Source organism: Dipodomys ordii, unplaced genomic scaffold (assembly GCF_000151885.1).
Source record: "Dipodomys ordii isolate 6190 unplaced genomic scaffold, Dord_2.0 Scaffold147, whole genome shotgun sequence".
NCBI classification, from domain to species: Eukaryota; Metazoa; Chordata; class Mammalia; order Rodentia; family Heteromyidae; genus Dipodomys; species Dipodomys ordii.
In genome coordinates, this window is record NW_012267363.1 from 2045115 (window position 1) to 2067338 (window position 22224).

The 22224-nt window shown below is 41.1% G+C and overlaps 1 protein-coding gene across 1 annotated transcript in view; it reads left to right on the forward strand.

Moving 5' to 3' along the window:
* The window catches only part of Brca1 (breast cancer 1, early onset), a 99039-nt gene that overhangs the window by 17380 nt on the left and 59435 nt on the right, over positions 1-22224 (forward strand). Inside the window, exons 4-11 of the mRNA XM_013031946.1 lie at positions 629-706; positions 3769-3857; positions 5593-5732; positions 8016-8121; positions 9288-9333; positions 10394-10470; positions 11312-14560; positions 15464-15552. Of these exons, the coding sequence (XP_012887400.1) occupies positions 629-706; positions 3769-3857; positions 5593-5732; positions 8016-8121; positions 9288-9333; positions 10394-10470; positions 11312-14560; positions 15464-15552 (3874 nt within the window). The remainder of the gene's footprint in view (positions 1-628; positions 707-3768; positions 3858-5592; positions 5733-8015; positions 8122-9287; positions 9334-10393; positions 10471-11311; positions 14561-15463; positions 15553-22224) is intronic.

Genomic DNA, 22224 nt, shown 5'->3' on the forward strand with positions numbered 1-22224 from the left:
TTTTTTTGTCAGTCATGGGGTTTGAACTCTAGGCTTGGGTGCTGTCCCTCAGCTCTTCAGCTCAAGGCGAGTGCTCTACCGCTTGAGCCACAGAGCCACTTCTGGTTTTCTAGTGGTTTATTGGAGATAAGAGTTTCACGGACTTTCCTGCCCGGGCTGGGTTTGAACCCTGATCCTCAGATCTCAGCCTCCTGAGTAGCTAGGATAACAGGCGTGAGCCACCGGCGCCTGGCTAGGATATACTCTAGAACTCAACTGTTACACTGTGTTTTAAGCTAATGATCATTTCACATGAATTACCTAGCCATTTATGTCTGATTATGCTTTGAAATAATTATATCATTAGATATACTATATTAACCTAATACATTTTATTTGGTAATAACAGTAAGCCATAAGTGTGTACATCCGAATTTTTAGAGATCATTTCTTACATAGTTTGGTTTTCTGCTTATATATTAAAAACAAGAATAAAAAAACCATTGATAGTAATTCACCTGTCTTCCCTTTTAAGTGACTCTTAAAGGCAGTTATGAGATTATCTTTTCATAGCTGTTTACCTTTGAGTATTCTTCCTACAGAAGAAAGTAACTTGAATTGTTCTTTTCTCTTTTTTTATAATTTATAGATTTTGTATGCTGAAACTTCTCAACCAGAAGAAAGGGCCTTCACAGTGTCCTTTGTGTAAGAATGATATTACCAAAAGGTATATAATTTGTGTAATCATGGGAGGTTGGAAGCAACAATGGCAGGAAAAGGTAGAAATTCTTGCTGGGTACCAATGGTTCCTGCTTATAATCCTGGCTGCTCAGGAGGCTGAGATTTGAGGATCACAGTTCAAATCCAGTCCAGGCAGGAAAGTCCATGAGACTTAATCACCAAAAAGCTAGAAATGAAACTGTGGCTCAAGTGGTAGAACTCTAGCTAGCCTTGGGAGAAAAAAATCTCAGGGACATTGCTCAGGCCCTGAGTTCAAACCCTAGGACTGGTACAAAAAAAGTAGAATTTTATTTTTTATTTTGTTGGTTGTGGGGCTTGAACTCTGGGCCTGAGTATTGTCCTTCAGCTCTTCAGTTCAAGGCTAGCACTCTACCACTTGAGCTACAGCACCACTTCTGGTTTTCTGGTGGTTAATTGGAGATAGGAGTCTCACGGACTTTCCTGCCCAGGCTGTCTTTGAACCATGATCCTCAGATCTCAGACTCTTGAGTAGCTAGGATTACAGGCATGAGCCACCAACGCCCGGCTAGAAATTTTTTGATAACATTGTTGGTGTTCCTGTAAAACAATTCATCAGCAGAAAAATTATAAAAATGTGCTTAGCAATGGGGCACTGGTTGCTCACACCTATAATCCTATCTACTCAGAAGGCTGCGATTTGAGGATCGAGGTTCAAAGCCAGCTTGGGCAGGAAAGTCCACGAAACTCTTAGCTCCAATTAACTACCAGAAAACCGGAAATGGTGCTGTGGCTCAAGTGGTAGAGTGCTTTTCTTGAGCTGAAGAGCTCAGGGACGGTGCCCAGGCCCAGAGTTTAAGCCCCATGACTGACCAAAAAAGAAATAAAAGTGCTTAGCAGACAGTAAATTATTTCTAAAGTTATTTTCCTGAAAGTTTTATAGCATCTACATTATATAGGCATTAGCAACATAATACTGTTTTTTCCCATCCAATACTAACCAGGCCTAATTCTGCTTAGCTTCCTACATCAGATGAGATCAGGTATGTTCAGTGTGATATGGCCATAGATGACAACATACCATTGCCTTTTTTCCTTCCTTTTCTTCCTTTCTCCTTTCCTTTGTCTCTTTGTTTACTCCCTTTCTTCATTTTATCCTTTCTCACTCCTTTCTTCATTCTCTTCCTTCCTCCCATCTTTTGTTATTTCTTTTCAGTACCCCCCCATTGTTTTGTTTTGTTTTGTTTTTTGTAGTGAAAGCAATACTAATGTGTTTTTTTGGGGGGGTCCAGTTGTGGGGCCTGAACTCTGGGCCTGAACACTATCCCTCAGCTCTTCAGCTCAAGGCTAGCATTCTACCACTTGAGCCACAGCGCCACTTCCGGCTTTTTTCTTTTTGCTTATGTGGTGCTGAGGAATTGAACCCAGGGCCTCAGCATGCAAGGCAAGCACTCTACCACTGAGCCACCTTCCCAGCCCCTAATGTGTTTTTTGTTTTTTGTTTTTTTTTGGAGTCCGGTCAGTCGTGGGCCCTGAACTCTGGACCTGGGCGCTGTCCCTCAGCTCTTCAGCTCAAGGCTAGCATTCTACCACTTGAGCCACAGCGCCACTTCCGGCTTTTTTTTTCTTTTTGCTTATGTGGTGCTGAGGAATTGAACCCAGGGCCTCAGGCATGCAAGGCAAGCGCTCTACCACTGAGCCACCTTCCCAGCCCCAATACTGTTTATTAAGACAAATAGGCTCACACCTTCAAGAGAAAGGGTGGTATCTCAAAGAGGAGATTAACTTGTATTGCCTTTTGCTAATGCTTCCAAATATTTTAAGAGATCAGAATCTGGGCTGGGAATATAGCTTAGTGGTAGAGTGCTTGCATAGCATGCATGAAACCCTGGGTTTGATTCCTCAGCCACATCACAGAAACAAGCCGGAAGGGGTACTGTGGCTTAATTGGTAGAGTGCTAGCCTTGATCAAAAGAAGCGCAGGGACAATGCCTGAGTTTGAGCCCCAGGACTGGCAAATAAAGAAAAAAAGAAATCACAATCTTTTTTTTTTTTTTTTCTTGTCCTGGGGCTCAAGGGCCTGGGTGCTGTCCCTGAGATACTTTTTGCTCAAGGCTAGCGCTCTATCAGTTGAGCAACAGTGCCACTTCTGGCTTTTTCTGTTTATATTAGTACTGAGGAATCAAACCCTTGGCTTCATGTATGCTAGGCAAGCACTCTGCCACTAAGCCACATTACCAGCCTTTCATTGCTTTTATTTATACTAATTATTTACCAACATGCAATATATTTATATATTATGTGTCTCTCCCAGCATAAGGGAGGTGTAGGGCATTGGCTTTGTCTCTCAATCAATAGTATTTCTCCAATGTCTGGTTCATACATAGTGTGCATTCTGGAACATAGTGCAAAGATTGAATTACAATTTTTCTTCTACTTTTCTAAACCAAAATCTCTCTTTGGACATTGGTATCTGTTTTTCAAGAAGTAGAATCATCATTTGATGGAAATCTCTTGGAAGCAGAACTAGCTGTGTGAGATTAAATAGGACTTGCATGTTAAGACTAGTATATTCTCCAGGCAGTGGATTTATATCTATTATGAATTCAGGGTAGTATTCATGAGTATTTTCCTTCTTTTAATGTCCTTAGAAGAGTGATAATTGCTGGGGGCTAGGGGCTTGGGGTTTATGCCTATAATCCTAGCAACTCAGGAGTCTGAGATGTGAGAATGGCAGTTTGAAGCTAGCCCAGGCAGGAAAATCTGTGAGGATCTTATCTCCAATAAACTACACTCAGAAAAAGCCAGAAGTTGGAAGTGGCGCTGTAGCTCATGTGGTAGAGTGCTCACCTTGAGCTGAAGAGCTGAAGGTCAGCTCCAGGCCCAGAGTTCAAGCCCCAAAACCCACCAAAAAAAAAAAAAAGAGAGAAAAAGCTAGAAGTGGCATTGTGATTCAAGTGGTAGAACACTAACCTTGAGCAAAAGAAACTGAGGGATAGTGCTCTATCCCAGAGCCCCAGAACCGATCCCCCCCCAAAAAAATGGTAATAATCACTTGCTAAGTACATCTCTGAAACAATTTAATTTCAGGAGTCTACAAGAAAGTACAAGATTTAGTCAACTTGTTGAAGAGCTATTGCGAATCATTCATGCTTTTGAACTTGACACAGGATTGCAGTGTAAGTGTTGCATAGCCCTAGAGGCAGTGTTCAAGTAGTCATCCATAAAAACTCAGGATGTTTGCACAATTTTTTTCTTTGAGTAGGCACTAAGACCTTTTGGTCTAAGTTAATTTAGCTCCATATCTGTAAGCTGTATTTTAAATCAGTTCAGTTTCACACCTTATTCTGTGAGACTTTAGATGTATATCTTTCAAAAAAAATCTTAAGATCTGAAATTAGGGACATTTTAACAATGTTATGTCATTGTTTAATTCAGTAGTGTCTTAGTAATAGAAAATAATTGTGATGTCTTATATTCAGTGTAATATGGTATTAAGAGGCAAATTTGTTAGAATAGAGGTAACTTGGACATTCTGTGTTTGCTTCCTAGGTATAGAATTTTCAAAGTTGTATGCACTAGTAACTCACACCTGTAATCCCAGCTACTCAGGAGGCTGAGATCTGAGGATTGCTGTTTGAAGCCAGCCTAGGCAGAAAAGTCCCCATGAGACTCTTATCTACAATTATCCACTCAAAAACTGGAAGGTGGCTCAGTGGTAGAGTGCTTGACTTGCATGCATGAGGCCCTGGGTTCGATTCCTCAGTACCACATAAACAGAAAAAAAATGGAAGTGGCGCTGTGGCTCAAGTGGTAGAGCACCAGCCTTGAGCTGAAGAGCTGAGGGACAGTGCCCAGGCCCAGAGTCAAGCCCTCCAACTGCCAAAAAAAAAAAGGTAGAATTAAAAAAAAACTGGAGGTGGCACTGTGGCTCAAGTGGTAGATTGCTAGCCTTGAGCACAAAGAGGCTCAGGGATAGCTCCCAGGCCCAGAGTTCAAGCCCTACAACGACCAAAAAAAAAAAAAGATATGGTCTTTCTGTATAACCTAACAGCCTCAAATTTAGCAATCTTCCTGCCTTAGTCTCCCTAGGCGTGGGATTATATAAAGAGCAAACACAACTAGGGACTGTGGCTCACCCCTATAGTCCTAGCTATTCAGAAGGCTGAGATGTAAGAGGATCACAATTAAAGTTAGACTAAGCAGAAAAGCCCATAACACTCCATCTCTAATTAACTAGCAAAAAGTTGGATTGGAGGCATAACTCAACTAGTAGAACTTCAGCATTGAGCAAGAAAATCAATCCAGGCACTGATGGCTCATGCCTGTAATCCTAGTTACTCAGGAGGCTGAAATCTGAGAATTACAATGCAAAGCAAGCCTGAACAGGAAAGTATGTGAGGTTCTTATCTCCACTAAAACTACCAGAAGTGAAGCTGTGGCTCAAGTGCTAAACCACTAGCTATGAGCCAAAAAACTCAGGGAGAGCACCCAGGCCTTGAGTTCATGCTCCTTAATTCCCCAGGATTGGTGTGCACACGCATGCACACACACAAACACACACACTAATTAAAGCAAGAGTGTGAAGTTCTGAGCTCAGGCTCTAATATTTGCACCAAACAAAACAGTTCAGGAACTGGTAGCTCACACCTGTACTCCTAGCTACTCAGGCTGAGATCTGAGAATTGCAGTTTTAAGCCACCAGAGACTCATATCTCTACTAAAACTACCAGAACTGGAAGTGGAGCTGTGGCTCCAGTTGTAGTGCTAGCCTTGAGCAAAGGATCTCAGGGACAATGCTTAGGCCCTGAGTTCAAGCCCCCAACCCAGCACAGAAATACAAAAAGCAAACACAGGATTTCTTTAATGAAAATTAAATGACTTCTAACTAATATACTTCTTTGTAATTTATAGTTGCAAATGTGAATTATAACTTTTCAAAGAAGAATAAGTCTCCTGAACATTTAGAGGAAGAGATTTCTGTCATCCAAAGTTTGGGCTACCGAGACCGTGCCAAAAAGTTTCGACAGAATGAATCTCAAAATTCTACATTGGTAAAGCCATTTTCATTTCATCTATCAGCATCTCTTTATTAAGCATTGTGCATTAGTGAATATTTTCTTTTTCTTTTTTTTTTAATGAGACTGTACTTTTTTTTTATTGTGAAAATACTGAACAGAGGAGTTACAATTACATAGGCAAGATAATGAGTACATTTCTTTTTTTTTCTTTTTTTTATTGTGGAAATACTGTACAGAGGGGTTACAATTACATAGGCAAGATAATGAGTACATTTCTTATCAAGCATTGTAGCCTCCTCCTTTGTTTCCCCTTCCCATCCCTTCCCATCCTCCCCCTGCTCCCCCACTATTAGTGAATATTTTCAATGTTTTTAAGATTAGTAAAGAAATGGAGGTAGTAAATTGAGTGGTTGGACAATTTTGAGGGTTTAAATGCAGTTGGCTGGCTTATTTGCTTGTGTGTCATTCTACAACTTGAGCCATGCTTCTAGCCCTTTTTTTGCTAGTTAGAGATGGATCTCAGATTTTTCCACTGGGTTGGCTTTGAACCAGCATTCTCAGCATCATAGCCTGCTGAGTAGTTCTGAGCACTGAAGTGAGCCACTGGCACCTGGCTGGGCAAGAATTTTGATTAGTAAGCATTAGAGGCATTCAGAAAGTTAGAGTATGTTCTGTGGTCAAGAGACCTTACCCTTGCCCTCTCAAAGAGCCACAAACTCACTGATCCTTTTAAGCATTTAAAAATCACTTCCAATCAAGTGCTGGTGACTCACACCTGTAATCCTAGCTACTCAGGAGGCTGAGATCTGAGGACCATGGTTTGAAATCAGCCTGGGTAGGAAAGTCCATGAGACTCTTTTCTCCAATTAACTACCAGAAAACTGGAAGTGGTGCTGTGGCTCAAAGTGGTACATCACTAGTCTTGTGTGAAAAAGCTCAGGGACAGTGCTCAGGCCCTGATTTCAAGCCTCAAGAATGACAAGAAAAAAAAAAAATTTGTAGCCAGGCACCAGTGACTCACACCTGTAATCCTAGCTACTCAACAGGCTAAAATCTGAGGATCATGGTCCATTTTCCTGTTAGCCTGGGCAGGAAAATCCCTGGGAAACACCAAAAAAGCCAGAAGTAGAACTGTGGCCCAAGTGGTAGAGTACTAGCTCAAGGCTAGTGCTTTAAAAAAAAAAAAAATGAGACTAGCAGTCATTGATGGGTGAAATAGTAAGAAGGAAAGCTTCAGTAAATTAATGTTGGGCTTTTAAGCATTGTTTCCTTTACTAAATGTTCTTAGGAATACTGGGGCTTTATTGTTGTTTTCCTTTATTAAAATTTATTATTTTATTTATTTATTTATTTATTTTTTTGTCAGTCATGGGGCCTTAACACTGGGCCTGGGAGCTGTCCCTTTTCTGCTTATGTGGTGCTGAGGAATTGAACCCAGGGCCTCATGCATGCAAGGCAAGCATTCTACCACTGAGCCACTTTCTCGGCCCCTTAAAATTTATCTTGCCTTAGTTGCCAACCTCTTGTCAGAAATTATATCAAGTGAGCTAGGAATGTAGCTTAGTGGTAGAGTGTTTGCTTAGCATGCCTAAAGCTCTGGATTTGATTTTTCAGTACCACATAAAAAGAAAAGACTAGAAGTGGTGTTGTGGTTCAAGTAGTAGAGCACTAACCATGAGCAAAAGAAGCTCAGGGACAGTGCCCAGGCTCTGAGTTCAAGCCCCAGGACTGGCAAAAAAAGAAAAGAAAAAAATTATATCAAAATATGCAATTCTAGCCGGGCGCTGGTGGCTCACGCCTGTAATCCTACCTACTCAGGAGGCTGAGATCTGAGGATCGAGGTTCAAAGCCAGCCCGGGCAGGAGAGACTGTGAGACTCCTATCTCCAATAAACCACCAGAAAACCAGAAATGGCGCTGTAGCTCAAGTGGTAGAGCACTTGCCTTGAGCTGAAGAGCTGAGGGACAGCGCCCAAGCCCAGAGTTCAAGCCCCACGACCGACAAAAAAAAAAAAAAAAAATATATGCTATTCTAATACTTATAAAAATCACACATAGTTGGGTGCCAGTGGCTCATGCCTGTAATCCTAGCTACTCAGGAGATCTGAGGATCATGGTTCAAAGCCAGCCTGGGCACAAAAGTCCATGAGACTCTTATCTTCAATTAACCACCAGAAAACCAGAAGTGGCACTGTGGCTCAAGTGGTAGAACACTAGCCTTGAGCTGAAGAGCTCAGGCTCAGAGTTCAAGCCTCACGACTGACAAAAAAAAAGAAGCATAGAATTGGCCAACAATTGATCATTCTTCACTGCTTAGCAGGACGTCAGTCTTAGTGTCCAACTCTCTAAACTTGGGATTGTGAGCTCTCTGAAGACAAAGAAGCAGATACAGCCTCAAAATAAATCTGTCTACATTGAATTGGGTAAGGCTCTCAGATTTTGTAAGTGCAAACTAATACTTGCTTTATGGCTTGTCTTATAGTTTTACCAGAAACCTTAGTCATAATTTATACATGTGGCAGGGAGCTTTGGGAAATGAAAATAAAATGATTTCATAAACTTTGTAGTGAGTCATAAATAATGTAAAAGGTGCAGTCACTACCTTGAGGAACCTTTATAAAGACAGCAAAAGAAAGACTATAGTTATAAGTATATGTAAATAACCTTTAGAAAAATGGGAACTAGCAATAAAAAGGAACATGATGGGTTGGTATATAGTATTTAGAGGGATTTATATACTAGAAGTCTTAAGAACAGCCCAGGGCTGAAGTAGGTCTCAAGAAGTAGAGTGCCAGGCAAAAGTAAGGACCTAGCAAACAGGAGGTCCTGAGTACAGTACCACCAAAAAAAAAGGAGAGTTGAACTCAAACAGGTTTCTCCATTGCCTTATCTCTTAGAATTGGGACAAATGGTCCCCTTTTGAGATCCCAGGTCCCACCATATGTTTACCACCACACTTACTGGATTTTAATGAAATTACCTGCTTGTCTCTGACCCATAAGACAATGAATCTATTGCCAACAGTTGTTAGGTCATTAAAAAAATAGTTTAAATAATTACAGTAGTTAATCCTCAGGGGTACTTAACTATATTATATATTTCAGGTACTGTAAGCTCGTTTATGATGATGTCAAACCTCTGAGATTATTTGGTTTTGTTACACTTACTTTACAGTTGGAGCAATTAAGTCACAGAGTGGTTAAGAGGTGTTCTCAAGTTAGCTCTCGTGAGTGGGTAAAATGTGGACTCAGCTCTGAAAAGGCTTCAGAGCCTATACTTTCAGCCCCTTTTTTTCTTGGCCTGACATCTAGTGCACCTGCCAAATAGTAGGTGCTCAGTAAATAGAACTAGATGAATGAGTATCTGTTTTACAACAACTATACTTTTTGAGTTTAACACTCACTTTTTATTGTTTTTTATCTTTAATTGTACAAAGGAGTTTCCTTATAACAAAGCAGTTTATGAATATAATACATCTTGATCATTGCCACCCCTTTCAACATTCTCTCCCATCCCTCCTGAGTTTCACCCTTTTAATTTAAAAAATTTTACTTATTTGCTTTTGAGGATTTTACTTTTTATTTTTTAGGATCTGATTCATCTGAAGAAACAAGTTATATATCAAATTATTGCAGGTGAGTCAAAAGAAGCCTTTGTCTACAAAAACTGACATTTATATCTAGTTAATGCTGAAGATTAGAGTTTCTCTTAATTAGGATCTTGGTATTAAAAGAGACCTTAGAGATCATCAGTTTGCATCCTTTCATTTTATACCAGAGGAAACCTTTTATATTTTTTTTTCATTTTTTTAGTACTGAGGCTTGGACTCAGAACTTTCTGCTTGCTAGGCAGACAGATGTACTGCTGAGCCATGCCTCTAGCCTTTATTTATTTAGTTAACTAGCTTTTCCCCAGGACCAGGACTTGAACTGATGATATCTAATGATTTTACTCATTTGCTGGCACTTTACCACCTGAGCCATGCCTTCAGTTTCCCTACATACACACTTATTTATTTGTAATGCCCAAAGGAATTTAGGATAACAGTAGAACCCTTGAATCACTTCCTTCTATTGCATGGTTCATTCTCTGAGTTCTTTATATAGTAATTTTATGGGGGGGGGGTTGGTTGTGGGACTTGAATTCAGGGTCTAGGCAATGGCCATAAGCTTTTCTGCTCCACAGCTCCACTTCAATTTTCTGGTGGTTAATTGGAGGTAAGAGTCTTACAGACTTTTCTGCCAGAGCAGTCTTCAAACTGTGATCCTCAGATCTCAGCCTCCTGAGTAGCTGGGGTTACAGGCATGAGCACAGGTACCAGGCTCATTATCAATTACAAAGAAGTGGTTCTAGCCTGAAAAGAAGCATAGAAAGCAGTATAACAAAATGGTGGTCTTTACATTCTGTTAGGATATCTGCTATCTTGTAGCAATCCTTAAATTTTTATTCTCATTTACATGTTTATAAAGCATTGTTCTAAACTGCTGCTCTGAGTTTGTGACTAAATTCTAAGTGTTTGGTACTTCATTTTGACTAGAACTTACTTAAAGAGAGCAAATGTCAAAATGTGAATCCCATTGGTTAGCTACTATAACTCTACCAAGGGGAGCTAAAATATTTCATCTTGCACATTTGATAGACTTAGGAGTATATAACTAGTGTTTCTTATTAAGGTTCCTGTCTTTTACCCTTTAGTGTAAGAGATGAAGAATTGTTACAAATCATTCCTCAAGGAACTAGTGCTGAAGCCAGTTTGGATTCTTCAAAAAGAGGTAAAGGAAAGTCTTCCTAACTTAATGGGCATGCTGTAGAGAGAGTGGGTATATACAATATTGTAATTAGATTCTTCAGAAGACCATTTGGGACATTTATAATTTACAGTATCTCTTGGCCAGAGTTAGAGTATCATTTTTTCCTTAGCTGTCATAATATATTTATTTCAATGGACTAAAACTGATGAAATTTTAACAATATACTGTATGATTCATAGTTGATCTCTATTTCTTTCCTTCTTTCCTTCCTTCTTTCATTGTCTGAGTGGAAATAATGACTAAATAAATAGCAATTCTGTGAAAGTACATACGTGAGCCACATCTTCAGCATTATAGGCTCACACCTATAATACTAGCTACTCACGAGGCCGAGATCTGAGGATCACGGTTCAAAGCCAGCCAGAAAACTATTTTTTTGGGGGGGGGTCCGGTTGTGGGGCCTGAACTCTGGGCCTGGGCACTGTCCCTCAGCTTTTCAGCTCAAGGCTAGCGCTCTACCACTTGAGCCACAGCACCACTTCCAGCTTTTCTCTTTTTGCTTATGTGGTGCTGAGGAATTAAACCCAGGGCCTCTTGCATGCAAGGCAAGCGCTCTACCACTGAGCCACCTTCCCAGCCCCCAGAAAACCAGAAGTGGTACAATGGCTCAAGTGATAGAGCATTCGCCTTGAGCTGAAGAGCTCAGGGTCAGTGCCCAGGCCCAGAGTTCAAGCCCCACAACCGACAGGAAAAGAAAGAAAGATGGTTGGTTTCTACTCTCAAACTGTATTAGGTATATATTTTTTTCATGATAATTCTGTTGGTATTTTTGCAGAAGCACCTTGTTTTTGTGTACTTTCAGCTTCCTGTGAGGAGGACATAACAAATATTGGACATCAATCCACTAGTAATGATTCAAACACTATTGGGAAACAGGCCACTGAGAGGCATCCAGAAAAGAATCAGAGCATTTCTGTTTCAAACTTGCATGAGGAGCCATGTGGCACAAATACTCATGCCAGCTCATTACAGCATGAGAACAGTAGTTTATTACTCACTAAAGACAGAATGGATGTAGAAAAGGCTGCATTCTGTAATAAAAGCAAACAGCCTGCCTTAGCAAGGAGCCAACAGAGCAGATGGATTGAACGTAAGGAAACGTGTCATGATAGGCAGATTCCCAGTGCAGAGACAAAGGTAGATCTGAATGCTGATCCCGGCTGTGGGTGTAAAGAATGTTCTGAGAATCCAAGAAGTACCCAAGATGTTCCCTGGATAACTCTAAATAGCAGCATTCAGAAAGTTAATGACTGGCTTACCAGAAGTGATGATATGCTAACTTCTGATGACAGTGGGAAGTCTGAAACAAATGCTGAAGTAGATGGTACCTTAGAAGTTCCACATGAAGTAGATGGATATTCTGGTCCTTCAAAGAAAATAAACTTACTGGCCACTGATCCTCGTACTTCTTTAGAGAGTAAAAGCCTCAAAATAGTTTCAAGTAATATGGAAGATAAAATATTTGGTAAAACCTATCGGAGGAGGACAAGCCTCCCTAATTTGAACCATGTACCTGAAAATCTAATAAGAATAGCACTTCCTACAGAACCAAAGATACAGGAGCAACCTCTCACAAATAAATTAAAGCGTAAAAGGAGAGCTACATCATGCCTGCAACCTGAGGATTTTATTAAGACAGCAGATATGACACTTGTTCAAAAGACTCCTGAAAAGGTAAATCAGGAAACTCACCAAATGGAGCAAAATGGTCAGGAGATGAGTCTGACTAAAAGTGGTCATGAGAATGAAATAAAAAGTGACTATGTTCAGAAAGAGAAAAATGTGAATCCAGAAGAATCGTTGGGAGAAGAGTCTAAAGCTGAATCAATAAGGAGCAGTATAAACACTATGGAAGTAGGATTAAATACCTGCAGTCCAAAACTACCTAAGAAAAATAGGCTGAGGAGAAAGCCCCCTATCAGACATCTTCATGCACCTGATGTAGTATTCAGAGCTCTAAGCCCACCTACTCCTAGTGAACTACAAATTAACAGTTGTACAAGCAATGAGGAGACAAAAAAAAGTTCCAGTCAAACATCAGATAGGTGTGGCAGAACACTTCAATTCCTAGAAGACACACAGTCTACAACTGGAGCCAAAAAGAGTAACAAGCTAGATGAACAAATAAGTAAGATATGTGATAGTGATGTTTCCTCAGAACCAAAGTTAACAAACACACCTGCTGGTTTTACTAACTGCTCAAGTTCTAATAAACTTGAAGAATCTGTCGGACCTAGCCTTGAGAGAGAAGAAATAGAAGAGAACCTAGAAACAATAGAAGTGCCAAATCTTACCAAAGATCCCAGAGATCGGTTGGTAAATGGAGAAAGGGCAATGCCAACTGAATTATCTGCAGACAGTACCAGTCTTTCATGGACACCTGATTCTGAATATGACACCCAGGACAGTATCTCATTACTAGAAATTAACCCCCTTAGAAGGGGGAAAACAGCATCAAATCAATGTGAGATTCAGTATGAAGCAGTTGGAAACCCCAACCACATTATCCATGATTGTTCTAAAACTACTAGACACGACACAGAAGGCTTTATGGATCCATTGAGACAGGAAGGTAGCCACATGCTGGAGAGTGATATAGAAACAGAAGAGAGTGAACTTGATACCCAGTATCTGCAGAACACATTCCAAGATTCAAAGCGTCAGTCATTTGCTCTGTTTTCAAATTCAGGAAATCCAGAAAAGGAATGTGCCACAGTCTCTGCCCACTCTATATCCTTAAGTAAGCAAAGTCCAAATGTCATTCTTGAATATAAACAAAGAGAAAACCATCAGGACAAAGAGTCTAAAACCAGGCTTGCACAGGCAATCAAGGCCACTACGGATTTCCCTGTGATTTGTCAGAAGCATGAGCCAGGGGATAATGCTGAATGTAGTAGTAGCATTGCAAAAACCTCTGGGCTTTGCCCATCATCTCAGTTAACCGCCAATGAACTAACTTCTGCCAATAAACTTAGAATTTTACAGAATTCATATCTTATACCATCAATTTCTCCAGTCAGGCCATCTGTTAAAACTAAATGTAAGCAAATGTTTGAGAAACAGTCAATGTCATCTGAAGAAGGATTGGAAAGTGAGAGCATTATTCAAAGTACACTGTGCATGTTTAGCCCAAATAACATAGAAAATGCTTTTAAAGGAGCCAGCCCAGGCAGTATTAATGAAGTAGGCTCCAGTACTACTGGAGGAGGCTCCAGTATTAACGAAGTAGCTTCTAGTGTTGAAAACATTCAAGAAGAACTAAACAGAAGCCGAGGGCCTGAACTAAATGCTGTGCTACGATTAGGTCATACGCAACCTGAAGCCTATAACCAAACTCTCCCTGTAAGTAATTGTAAGCATCCTGAAATAAAAGAGCAAACAGAAAATGAAGGAGTAGTTCAGGTTGTTGGTGCAGATTTTTCTCCATGTCTAATTTCAGATACCCTAGAAACAGGTATGACAAGTAATGATGTCTCTCAGATTTGTCCTGAGACACCTGAGGATCTGTTATATAATGATGAAATAAAGGAAAATACCAGCTTTACTGAAGGTGCCATTGAGGAAACATCTGCTGTTTTTAGCAAAAGTATTCAGAAAAGAGAGTTCAGCCAGAGCCCTAGCCCTTCTTTAACCCCTACATCTTTGGCTCAAGGTCTTGAAATAGATGATGATCTTCCCAGCTTCCGACACTTCTTATTTAGTAAAGTAACCAATACACCATTTCAGTCTATCAGACATACAATAAAGTGTCTGTCTCAGGAAACAGAGGAGAACCCAGTATCACTGAGGAATAGCTTACAAGTCAACAATAATGAGATCTTAGTGGAAGCATCCCAGGAAACACAGTGCTCTAACAATACAGGGCCTTCACATCATGGTGCATTGGTAGACCTGACTACAAACTCCAACTCCCAAGATTCCTTCTTGATGTTTTCTTCTCCCAAACAAATGAACCAGGAAGTTATTGTTCTGAGTGACAGAGGATTGGTTTCAGATGATGAAGAAAGGGAACCTGACCTGGAAGAAGAGGAAAGAACGGATTCAAACTTAGGTACTCAAACCAGGGTTGACTGTTTTTGTTGTTTGTATGTTTGTTTGCCCTAGTCTGTTTTATAATAATAAATGTTTATGTCTTTGAGGGGGGTGTTCCTCAGGTTTGAACTCAGGGTCTGGGGATTATATCTGAGCTTTTCCTCAAGGCTGATGCTCTACCACTTGAGCCACAGCTCCACTTCTAGGTTTTTTTGGTGGTTATTTGGAGATAAGAGTCTCAGGGACTTTCCTGCTTGGGCTGGCTTTGAACCATGATGCTCAGATCTCAGCCTCCTGAGTAACTATGATTACAGATGAGAGCCACTGGTAACCATCAGGTTTATGCCTCTCTTTGGTGTGTGTGCTTGTCCTAGGGCTTGAACTCAGAACTTGGGCACTGTCCCTGAGCTTTTGTGCTTAAGGCTAGTGCTCTACCACTTGAGCCACAGCTCTACCTCCAGCTCTTTTTTTTTGGGGGGGGGCACTAATTAGAGATCAGAGTCTCACAGACTCTTCTGCCCTGACTGGCTTTGGCTTATATCCTAGCCCCCAAGTAGCTAGGATTACAGGTGTGAGCCACTGGCAACGGGCATGTTTATACCTTTTACAGAGCATCTTTTACAAATTTTCAAGTACAGTTAAATTAATCACTACTTAAACTTGAAAACTATTCCTCTTAAGCTTCTTTTCCTAAAACATCAAAAGTCATTCATACAGCCAGAACATCTGCTACTAAACCAGCATTTATGTCCTAATCATTGGTGGATTTGCTTCTGGTTGAAATTTTATGATGTCCCAAACCCAGGAGTTTTAGGTAGTATGAAAGTAAAACCAATCCTGCCCAAGGGATAAAACCAATTCAGCAGATTGCGATGTTTATGGTCTGTTTTTACATCTTAACCTCTTTTTATTATCATCTAAGGTGAAGCAGCATCTGGCTATGACAGTGAAACAAACCTTTCTGAAAATATCTCAGAAGTGTCCTCACAGAACGATTTTTTAACCTCTCAGGTAAAAAGCACATATGTTTGAGTGTGAGATCTCTTTTGCATTCAGTGGTATGTAACTGTGTTCTTCTATCTGTTGATCTTGTCCTTTGAGTTAATGTCACAACAGTTGTGTATAATAATGTCTCCTTAAATTGTAAGCACCGCTATGGAATTCATATTACTTCATTTATAATGCTGTATATATACACATCATCTAGTTCATTGTAGACCACAAAATTCTGAATTTAGTTAATAAGCTAGGCCTTGAAAACTCATCTTCCCCATAGCAAAAACATTTGAAAGCATGATTGTATTTATATTATCTGCCTTATAGAACATGGCTCTGTTTCCTGATTTTTTTGGGGGGGTGGGTGGGGAGGAGGCAGGCGGTCATGGAGCTCAAACTCAGGGCCTGAGTGCTGTCCCCGAGCTCTTTTACTCAAGACTAGTGCTCTACCACTTTGAGCCACAATGCCACTTCTGGCTTTTTCTTTTTATGTGGTACTGAGGAATCAAACCCAGGGTTTCATGCATGCTAGGCAAGTACTCTACCACTAAGCCACATTCCCAGCCTGTTTCCTGATTTTTATATTGTAAAACTTGTACAAAAATTGCTGAGTGCCGGTGGCTCACGCCTGTAATTCTAGCTACTCAGGAGGCTGAGATCTGAGGATATGGTTCAAAGCCAGCCCAAGCAGGAATGTCCATGAGACTCTTATCTCTAATTAAACACCAGAAGACTGGAAGTGGTGCTGTGGCTCAAGTGGTAGAGCACTGACCTTGAGCTAAAGAGCTGAGAGACAGAGTCCAGGCCCACAGCTCAAGCCCCACAACCAACCAAAAAAAAAAAAGTACAAAATTTTCCCAAGTTCACATACTTAAAAAATGATCATTTGTGGGGGGGGAGGGGTCTGAAGTCAGGGGGGCTGAACTCTGGGCCTGAGCGGTATTCCTCAGCTCTTTAGCCCAAGGCTAGCACCCTACCACTTGAGCCATAGCACCACTTCTGGCTTATGTGGTGTTGAGGAATTGAACCCAGGGCCTCATGCATGCGAGGCAAGCACTTTACCACTGAGCCACCTTCCCAGCCCAAAATTATCATTTAACATGAGGTTTATTTGAAGGGGAGCAGGAATTTAAAATGTGAAACACTTTATGAATTTTATTTCATTATTACACAGGGGCCATGCTAACCTCTGTACTTTCCTAGTTTTAGCATATGTGCTACCAAAATGAGCCTATGAGCTACCAAAATTCAGTCTTGTTTCAGCTTCTTTTGTTTTTGTTTTTGTGGTACTAGGGCTTAAACTCAGCACCTGGATGCTGTCACTGACCTTTTTTGCTCAAGGCTAGGGTTCTGCCTCCACTTGAGCCACAGCTCCACTTCTGGCCTTTTGGTAGTTAATTTGAGATAAGAGTCTCTAGCCTGGTGCTGGTGGCTCACGCCTGTAATCCTAGCTACTCAGGAGGCTGAGATCTGAGGATCGAGGTTCAAAGCCAGCCCGGGCAGGAGAGACCGTGAGACTCCTATCTCCAATAAACCACCAGAAAACCGGAAGTGGCACTGTAGCTCAAGTGGTAGAGCAGTCTCCTTGAGCTGAAGAGCTGAGGGACAGCGCCCAGGCCCAGAGTTCAAGCCCCATGACCGACAAAAAAAAAAAAGAGTCTCAGGAACTTTTCTGCTTGGGCTGTTGTTGAATAGTGATCCCCAGATCTCAGCCTCCAGAGTAGCTAGGATTACATGTGTGAGCAACTGGTGCCCAGCTTTTAAAAAAAAAAAAATCTTAACAAAGAAAGATTTAACCAATTATGATGAAATAACTCATGACTGGAATCCCAGTAAAGTAAGTGGTGGATTGGGAAGATTGTGGTTGGAGGTCAGCCTAGACAACAAATTTAGACAGACATTATCTTAATATCTGGTATCCCAGCTACATGGGAGGCCTAAGTAGGAGATTTCAGTCCATGCTGGTCCCAAGCAAAGAACTCTAGACTATCTGAAAAATAGCTTAAAAAGTTGAAGCATGACTCCAGTGGTAGGGTACACAAGGTGAGTCTTTGACTTCAAACTCCAGTACTACAAAAAAAGAAGGAGAAGGAGAAGGGAGGAGAAGAAGGGAGAAGGAGGAGGAGATTAAATAGTTTTGTGCTTCTCCAGCCCCTGTGATTTGAGTTCCTATTTTCTTTTAGCTTTGCCAACACTGGATAGTATCCAGTTACAAAATCTTATAAATCTGGGTACTATTGCAAGAACTACAGGGAGGTTGTTTCTTCTGTTGTCCATTCTCCATACAGAATAAAGACCTCTAGGCCCGAAGTTCATTGGAGTTAGAAAAAAAAAAACACTTTGAGGTGACTGCATTCTGTTCCTGGTTTGTTACCTGTTTTCCACCTCTGCAGAATTGCCATGGTGACTAAATTGGTGAAAAGGCTTTAGGAGATCTTTTCTCTTTCTACAATTCCTCTGCTCTTTTCTCTTTTCTTTCTTTCTTTTTTTTTTTGGTTAGTCATGGGGCTTGAACTCTGGACTTAGGTGCTGTCCCTGCACTCTTCAGCTCAAGGCAAGCGCTCTACCGCTTGGACCACAGCGCCACTTCCGGTTTTCTAGTGGTTTATTGGAGATAGGAGTCTCATGGACTTTCTTGCCTGGGTTGGCTTTGAACTGCTATCCTCAGATCTCAGCCTCCTGAGTAGCTAGGATTACAGGCGTGAGCCACTGGTGCCCGGCTTCCTCCACTCTTTTCTAGATATGGACATGAGGCCTGTCAGTTGATTTTGTCCCTTGTGCTTTAAAGTTTTAAGTTCCAGTAGGTTTGTTGTTGTTGTTGTTGTTATTGTTTTTGCCAGTCCTGGAGCTTAAACTCTGGACCTAAGCACTGTCCCTGAGCTTCTTTTGCTCTCGGCTAGTACTCTACAACGTGAGCCACAGCACTAGTTCTAGCCTTTTCTGTGTATGTGGTACTGAGGAATCGAACCCAGGGCTTCATGCATGCTAGGCTAGTACTTTACCACTAAGCCACACTCCCCACCCTCCAGTGTTTTGTTTTTTAAATAATTTTATTAGTAGTAGTATTAATGTATTATACAAAGGGGCTATCGTTTTATGTTGTGGTTTTTTTTGGGGGGGATCTGGTCATGGGGCCTGAACTCTGGGCCTGGGCGCTGTCCCTCAGCTCTTCAGCTCAAGCCTAGCGTACTACCACTTGAGCCATAGCACCACTTCCAGCTTTTTTTTTTCTGCTTATGTGGTTCTGAGGAATCAAACCCAGGGCCTCATGCATGCAGGGCAAGCACTCTACCACTGAGCCACCTTCCCGGGGCTATCGTTTTATAAGTCAGACAATGAGTACATTTCTTGTTTTGGACAATTTACTTCTTCCCCTACTTTGCCCCAGATTCCCCCTCCCATCCTTGCCCATGAGTTACATAGGTCATTTCCCACATTGTATATACTGAATAGCATGATTGCATGTGTTCACCCTTCCTCCCTCCAAGTTTTAAAATTCCATCTGCCTTCACCATATTGTATTATATTTGACATTCAATAAACTGCTTCTTTGTTTTTTTAATATCCCTGATCTTATTCCCAGAGATCCATGTCTGTTTGTTCAGGATTCATTTTGCAGAGTGTTTTATTAAGAATCACTGAAAACAAAGTAACTTAAAATCAGAAGTAGCACACACAACAAAAATGATAGAAGTGGGATCTGTTTACACAGAACTAAAAAGTATACAGAGGATAGAGAATGCCTAATTTGCTAGTGCTAATAACTTTTTAAACCAATGACTGCTTAATTATATTCATTCATTGATTTCTGCACTAATGAATACTGAGTAGGCATTGGAAAGACAAAAGTGACAAGAAGTCTGGTGTGGTTTTGCCAGCCTTCTAATATCCCAGCACAGGGCTGGGAAGGTGGCTCAGTGGTAGAGTGCTTGCCTAGCATGCCTGAGGCCCTGGGTTTGGTTCCTCAGCACCACATAAGCAAAAAGAAAAAAGGCGAAAGTGGCGCTGTGGCTCAAGCAGTAGAGTGCTAGCCTTGAGCTGAAGAGCTGAGGGACAGCACCCAGGCCAGAGTTCAGGCTCCACAACCGGACCCAAAAACATGGCTTTCAGGAAACTTGTGCATCAGTGCGGCTGTGTTAGCAGTACACATCAGAGTAGCACTATGGCAATAAAAAAGTAGAGTTCAAAGAAACATTTCATGACTAGAATTAAGACTTGCTAGCTTTTGTTCTCCCTAATGTATTCAGCCAATTGCCTATAAGAGAATTTATCTACGCTATGAAGTATTTCCAATGGGAAAACCTAAAGGAAAAGTTATCTAACTCTAATTCTCTCACTACTCTTTTTTTTTTTTTTTGCTGGTCTATTTAATGGCCACATAGAGGTTAGATAGAATAATGGTAGCAGAACGAATTTAGCTGCTAAAGCATTGGCCAGATGTCTGTGGGTGATTTCATTCCTGTCTTAGTGAGGCTGAGCCTTGGCTTCAGTTTGATCAGTGATGTAAGTACTCACGTGTACCACGTGGTGGCAATGGCGTTGCTGCAGACATTGGCAGCAGAGCAGTCTCCGTGTAGCAGTAAAAACCTTTGTGAAACTGGAAATATATTTTCTGGTGATAAAAAAAAGAACCTCCTGAAAACTATAAAGCTAGTGGAGCAGGAACAAGAGAATGGCTTGTTTTTTAGTAGAGGACAAAGTCATATTCAAAGACCAGAAGAAGAAAAAGAGGACAAAACAGTCTGTTTCTTTTCTTTCTCCCAACCTCAGCTTGCAGAGAAACATCAATATTCCTTCTAAAAGTGGCAAAAAAATGGATATTTTGAAAAACTTACTGTGTACCTAAATTCTTTGCTTACCAAATACGTTGGTCTTACCATATTGCTTCTTGAAACGAAGTGATAAACCACTGGAGTCCTATAAGCAAAAAGAACCCATTATCTTGAAATTGGAAAGAGTAACTGTCTCCAGACTTTCTTTTTTCTTTTTTTCTTCTGTGTGTGTGCGTGCATGTGCATGCGCACGCACACATACATGCATGCAAGTTGTAAGTATTGAACTGAGAGCCTTGGTAATGTCCTTGAGCTTTTTGGCTAAAGGCTAGCACTCTATTGCCAGGTGAGCCACACTCAGCTTCTTGGTTAATTGGAGATGAAGGTCTCATGGTCTTTTCTTACCAGGGCTGGCTTCAAGCCTTCAAAGTGGGTAGGATTATAGGTGTAAACCACTGGTGCCTGGCTATAGGTTTTGTTTTGTTGGGTTCTTTTGTTTAGAAAATTTTAACATTTCATTGGTTTAAAAATAACATATTTTACCAGGCATTGGTGGCTCATGCCTGTAATCCTACTCAGGAGGCTGAGACTCAAGGATCATGTTTGAAACTAGACTGGGCAGGAAAGTCCCAGAAATTCTTATCTCCAGTTAACCATCAAAATGCTGGAAGTCACTGGGCACCAGTGGCTCACGCCAGCAATTTTTTTTATTATTTGTTTGTAATTGTGAAAATACCATACAGAGGGGTTACAATTACATGGGCATCACGCCAGCAATCTTAGCTATTCAGGAGGCTGAAATTTGGAAATCACAGTTCAGAGCCAGCTTGGGCAGTAAAGTCCATGAATTTTTTATCTCCAATTAACCACTAAAACTCTGGGAATGAAGCTGTGAGCAAAAGAGGTTCAAGGACAGTGCTCAAGCCCTGAGTTCAAGTGCCAGGAATGGCACAAAAAAATAAGATATGAATAGAGCTGTGGCTCAAGTGGTAGAGCTCCAGCCTTGAACAAAATAGTTACAGGACAATGAGCACCCAGTCCCATGCCCCAGTACTGGCACCCACACACACACGTTTTTTTTGTTTTTTTAGCTGAGCACAGTGGCATTCATATTTACTTTTTGCTGCTCAGGAGACTGAGGTGGGAGTATTACTTAAGCCAGAGAGGTGAAACTCCATCTCAAAAATGAATAATCAGCCAGGTGCCAGTGGCTCTTGCCTGTAATCCTAACTACTCAAGAGGCTGAGATCTAAGGATCACAGTTTGAAGCCACCTCCGGCAGGAAACTTTGTAAAATTCATATCTCCAGTTAGCTACCAAAGAGCCAGAAGTGGAGCTGTAGCTCAAGTGGTAGATTACCAGCTTTGATCCAAAAGCTCAGGGACAGTGCCTAGGCCATGACTTCAAGCCACAGGACTAACTAATTGAATAATCATGTATTTTCAGTGGATTAAACTAAATGTCTTGTGAGTCCTACAATATCAAATCTTTGACACTTGACTGAGTAAACAGATGGTAATTGTGTTTGTTCATTCTGTTGTGTTTTGTTTTGCTAGTACTAGAGCTTGAAGAAAGGGCCTCAACTTCTTTTTCTTTTTTTTTTTTTTTTTTGTCTGTTATAGGGCTCAAACTCTGTGCCTAGGTGCTGTCCCTATGCTCTTCAGTTCAAGGCAAGCGCTTGAGCCACAGCGCCACTTCTGGTTTTCTGTTGGTTAGTTGGAGATAAGAGTCTCATGGAAGCCAGGTGCCGGTGGCTCATGCCTGTAATCCTAGATACTCAGGAGGCTGAGATCTGAGGATCACAGTTCAAAGCCAACCCGAGCAAGAAAGTCCGTGAGACTCTTTTTTTTTGGGAGTCCGGTAGTGGGCCTGAACTCTAGGCCTGGGCGCTGTCCCTCAGCTCTTCAGCTCAAGG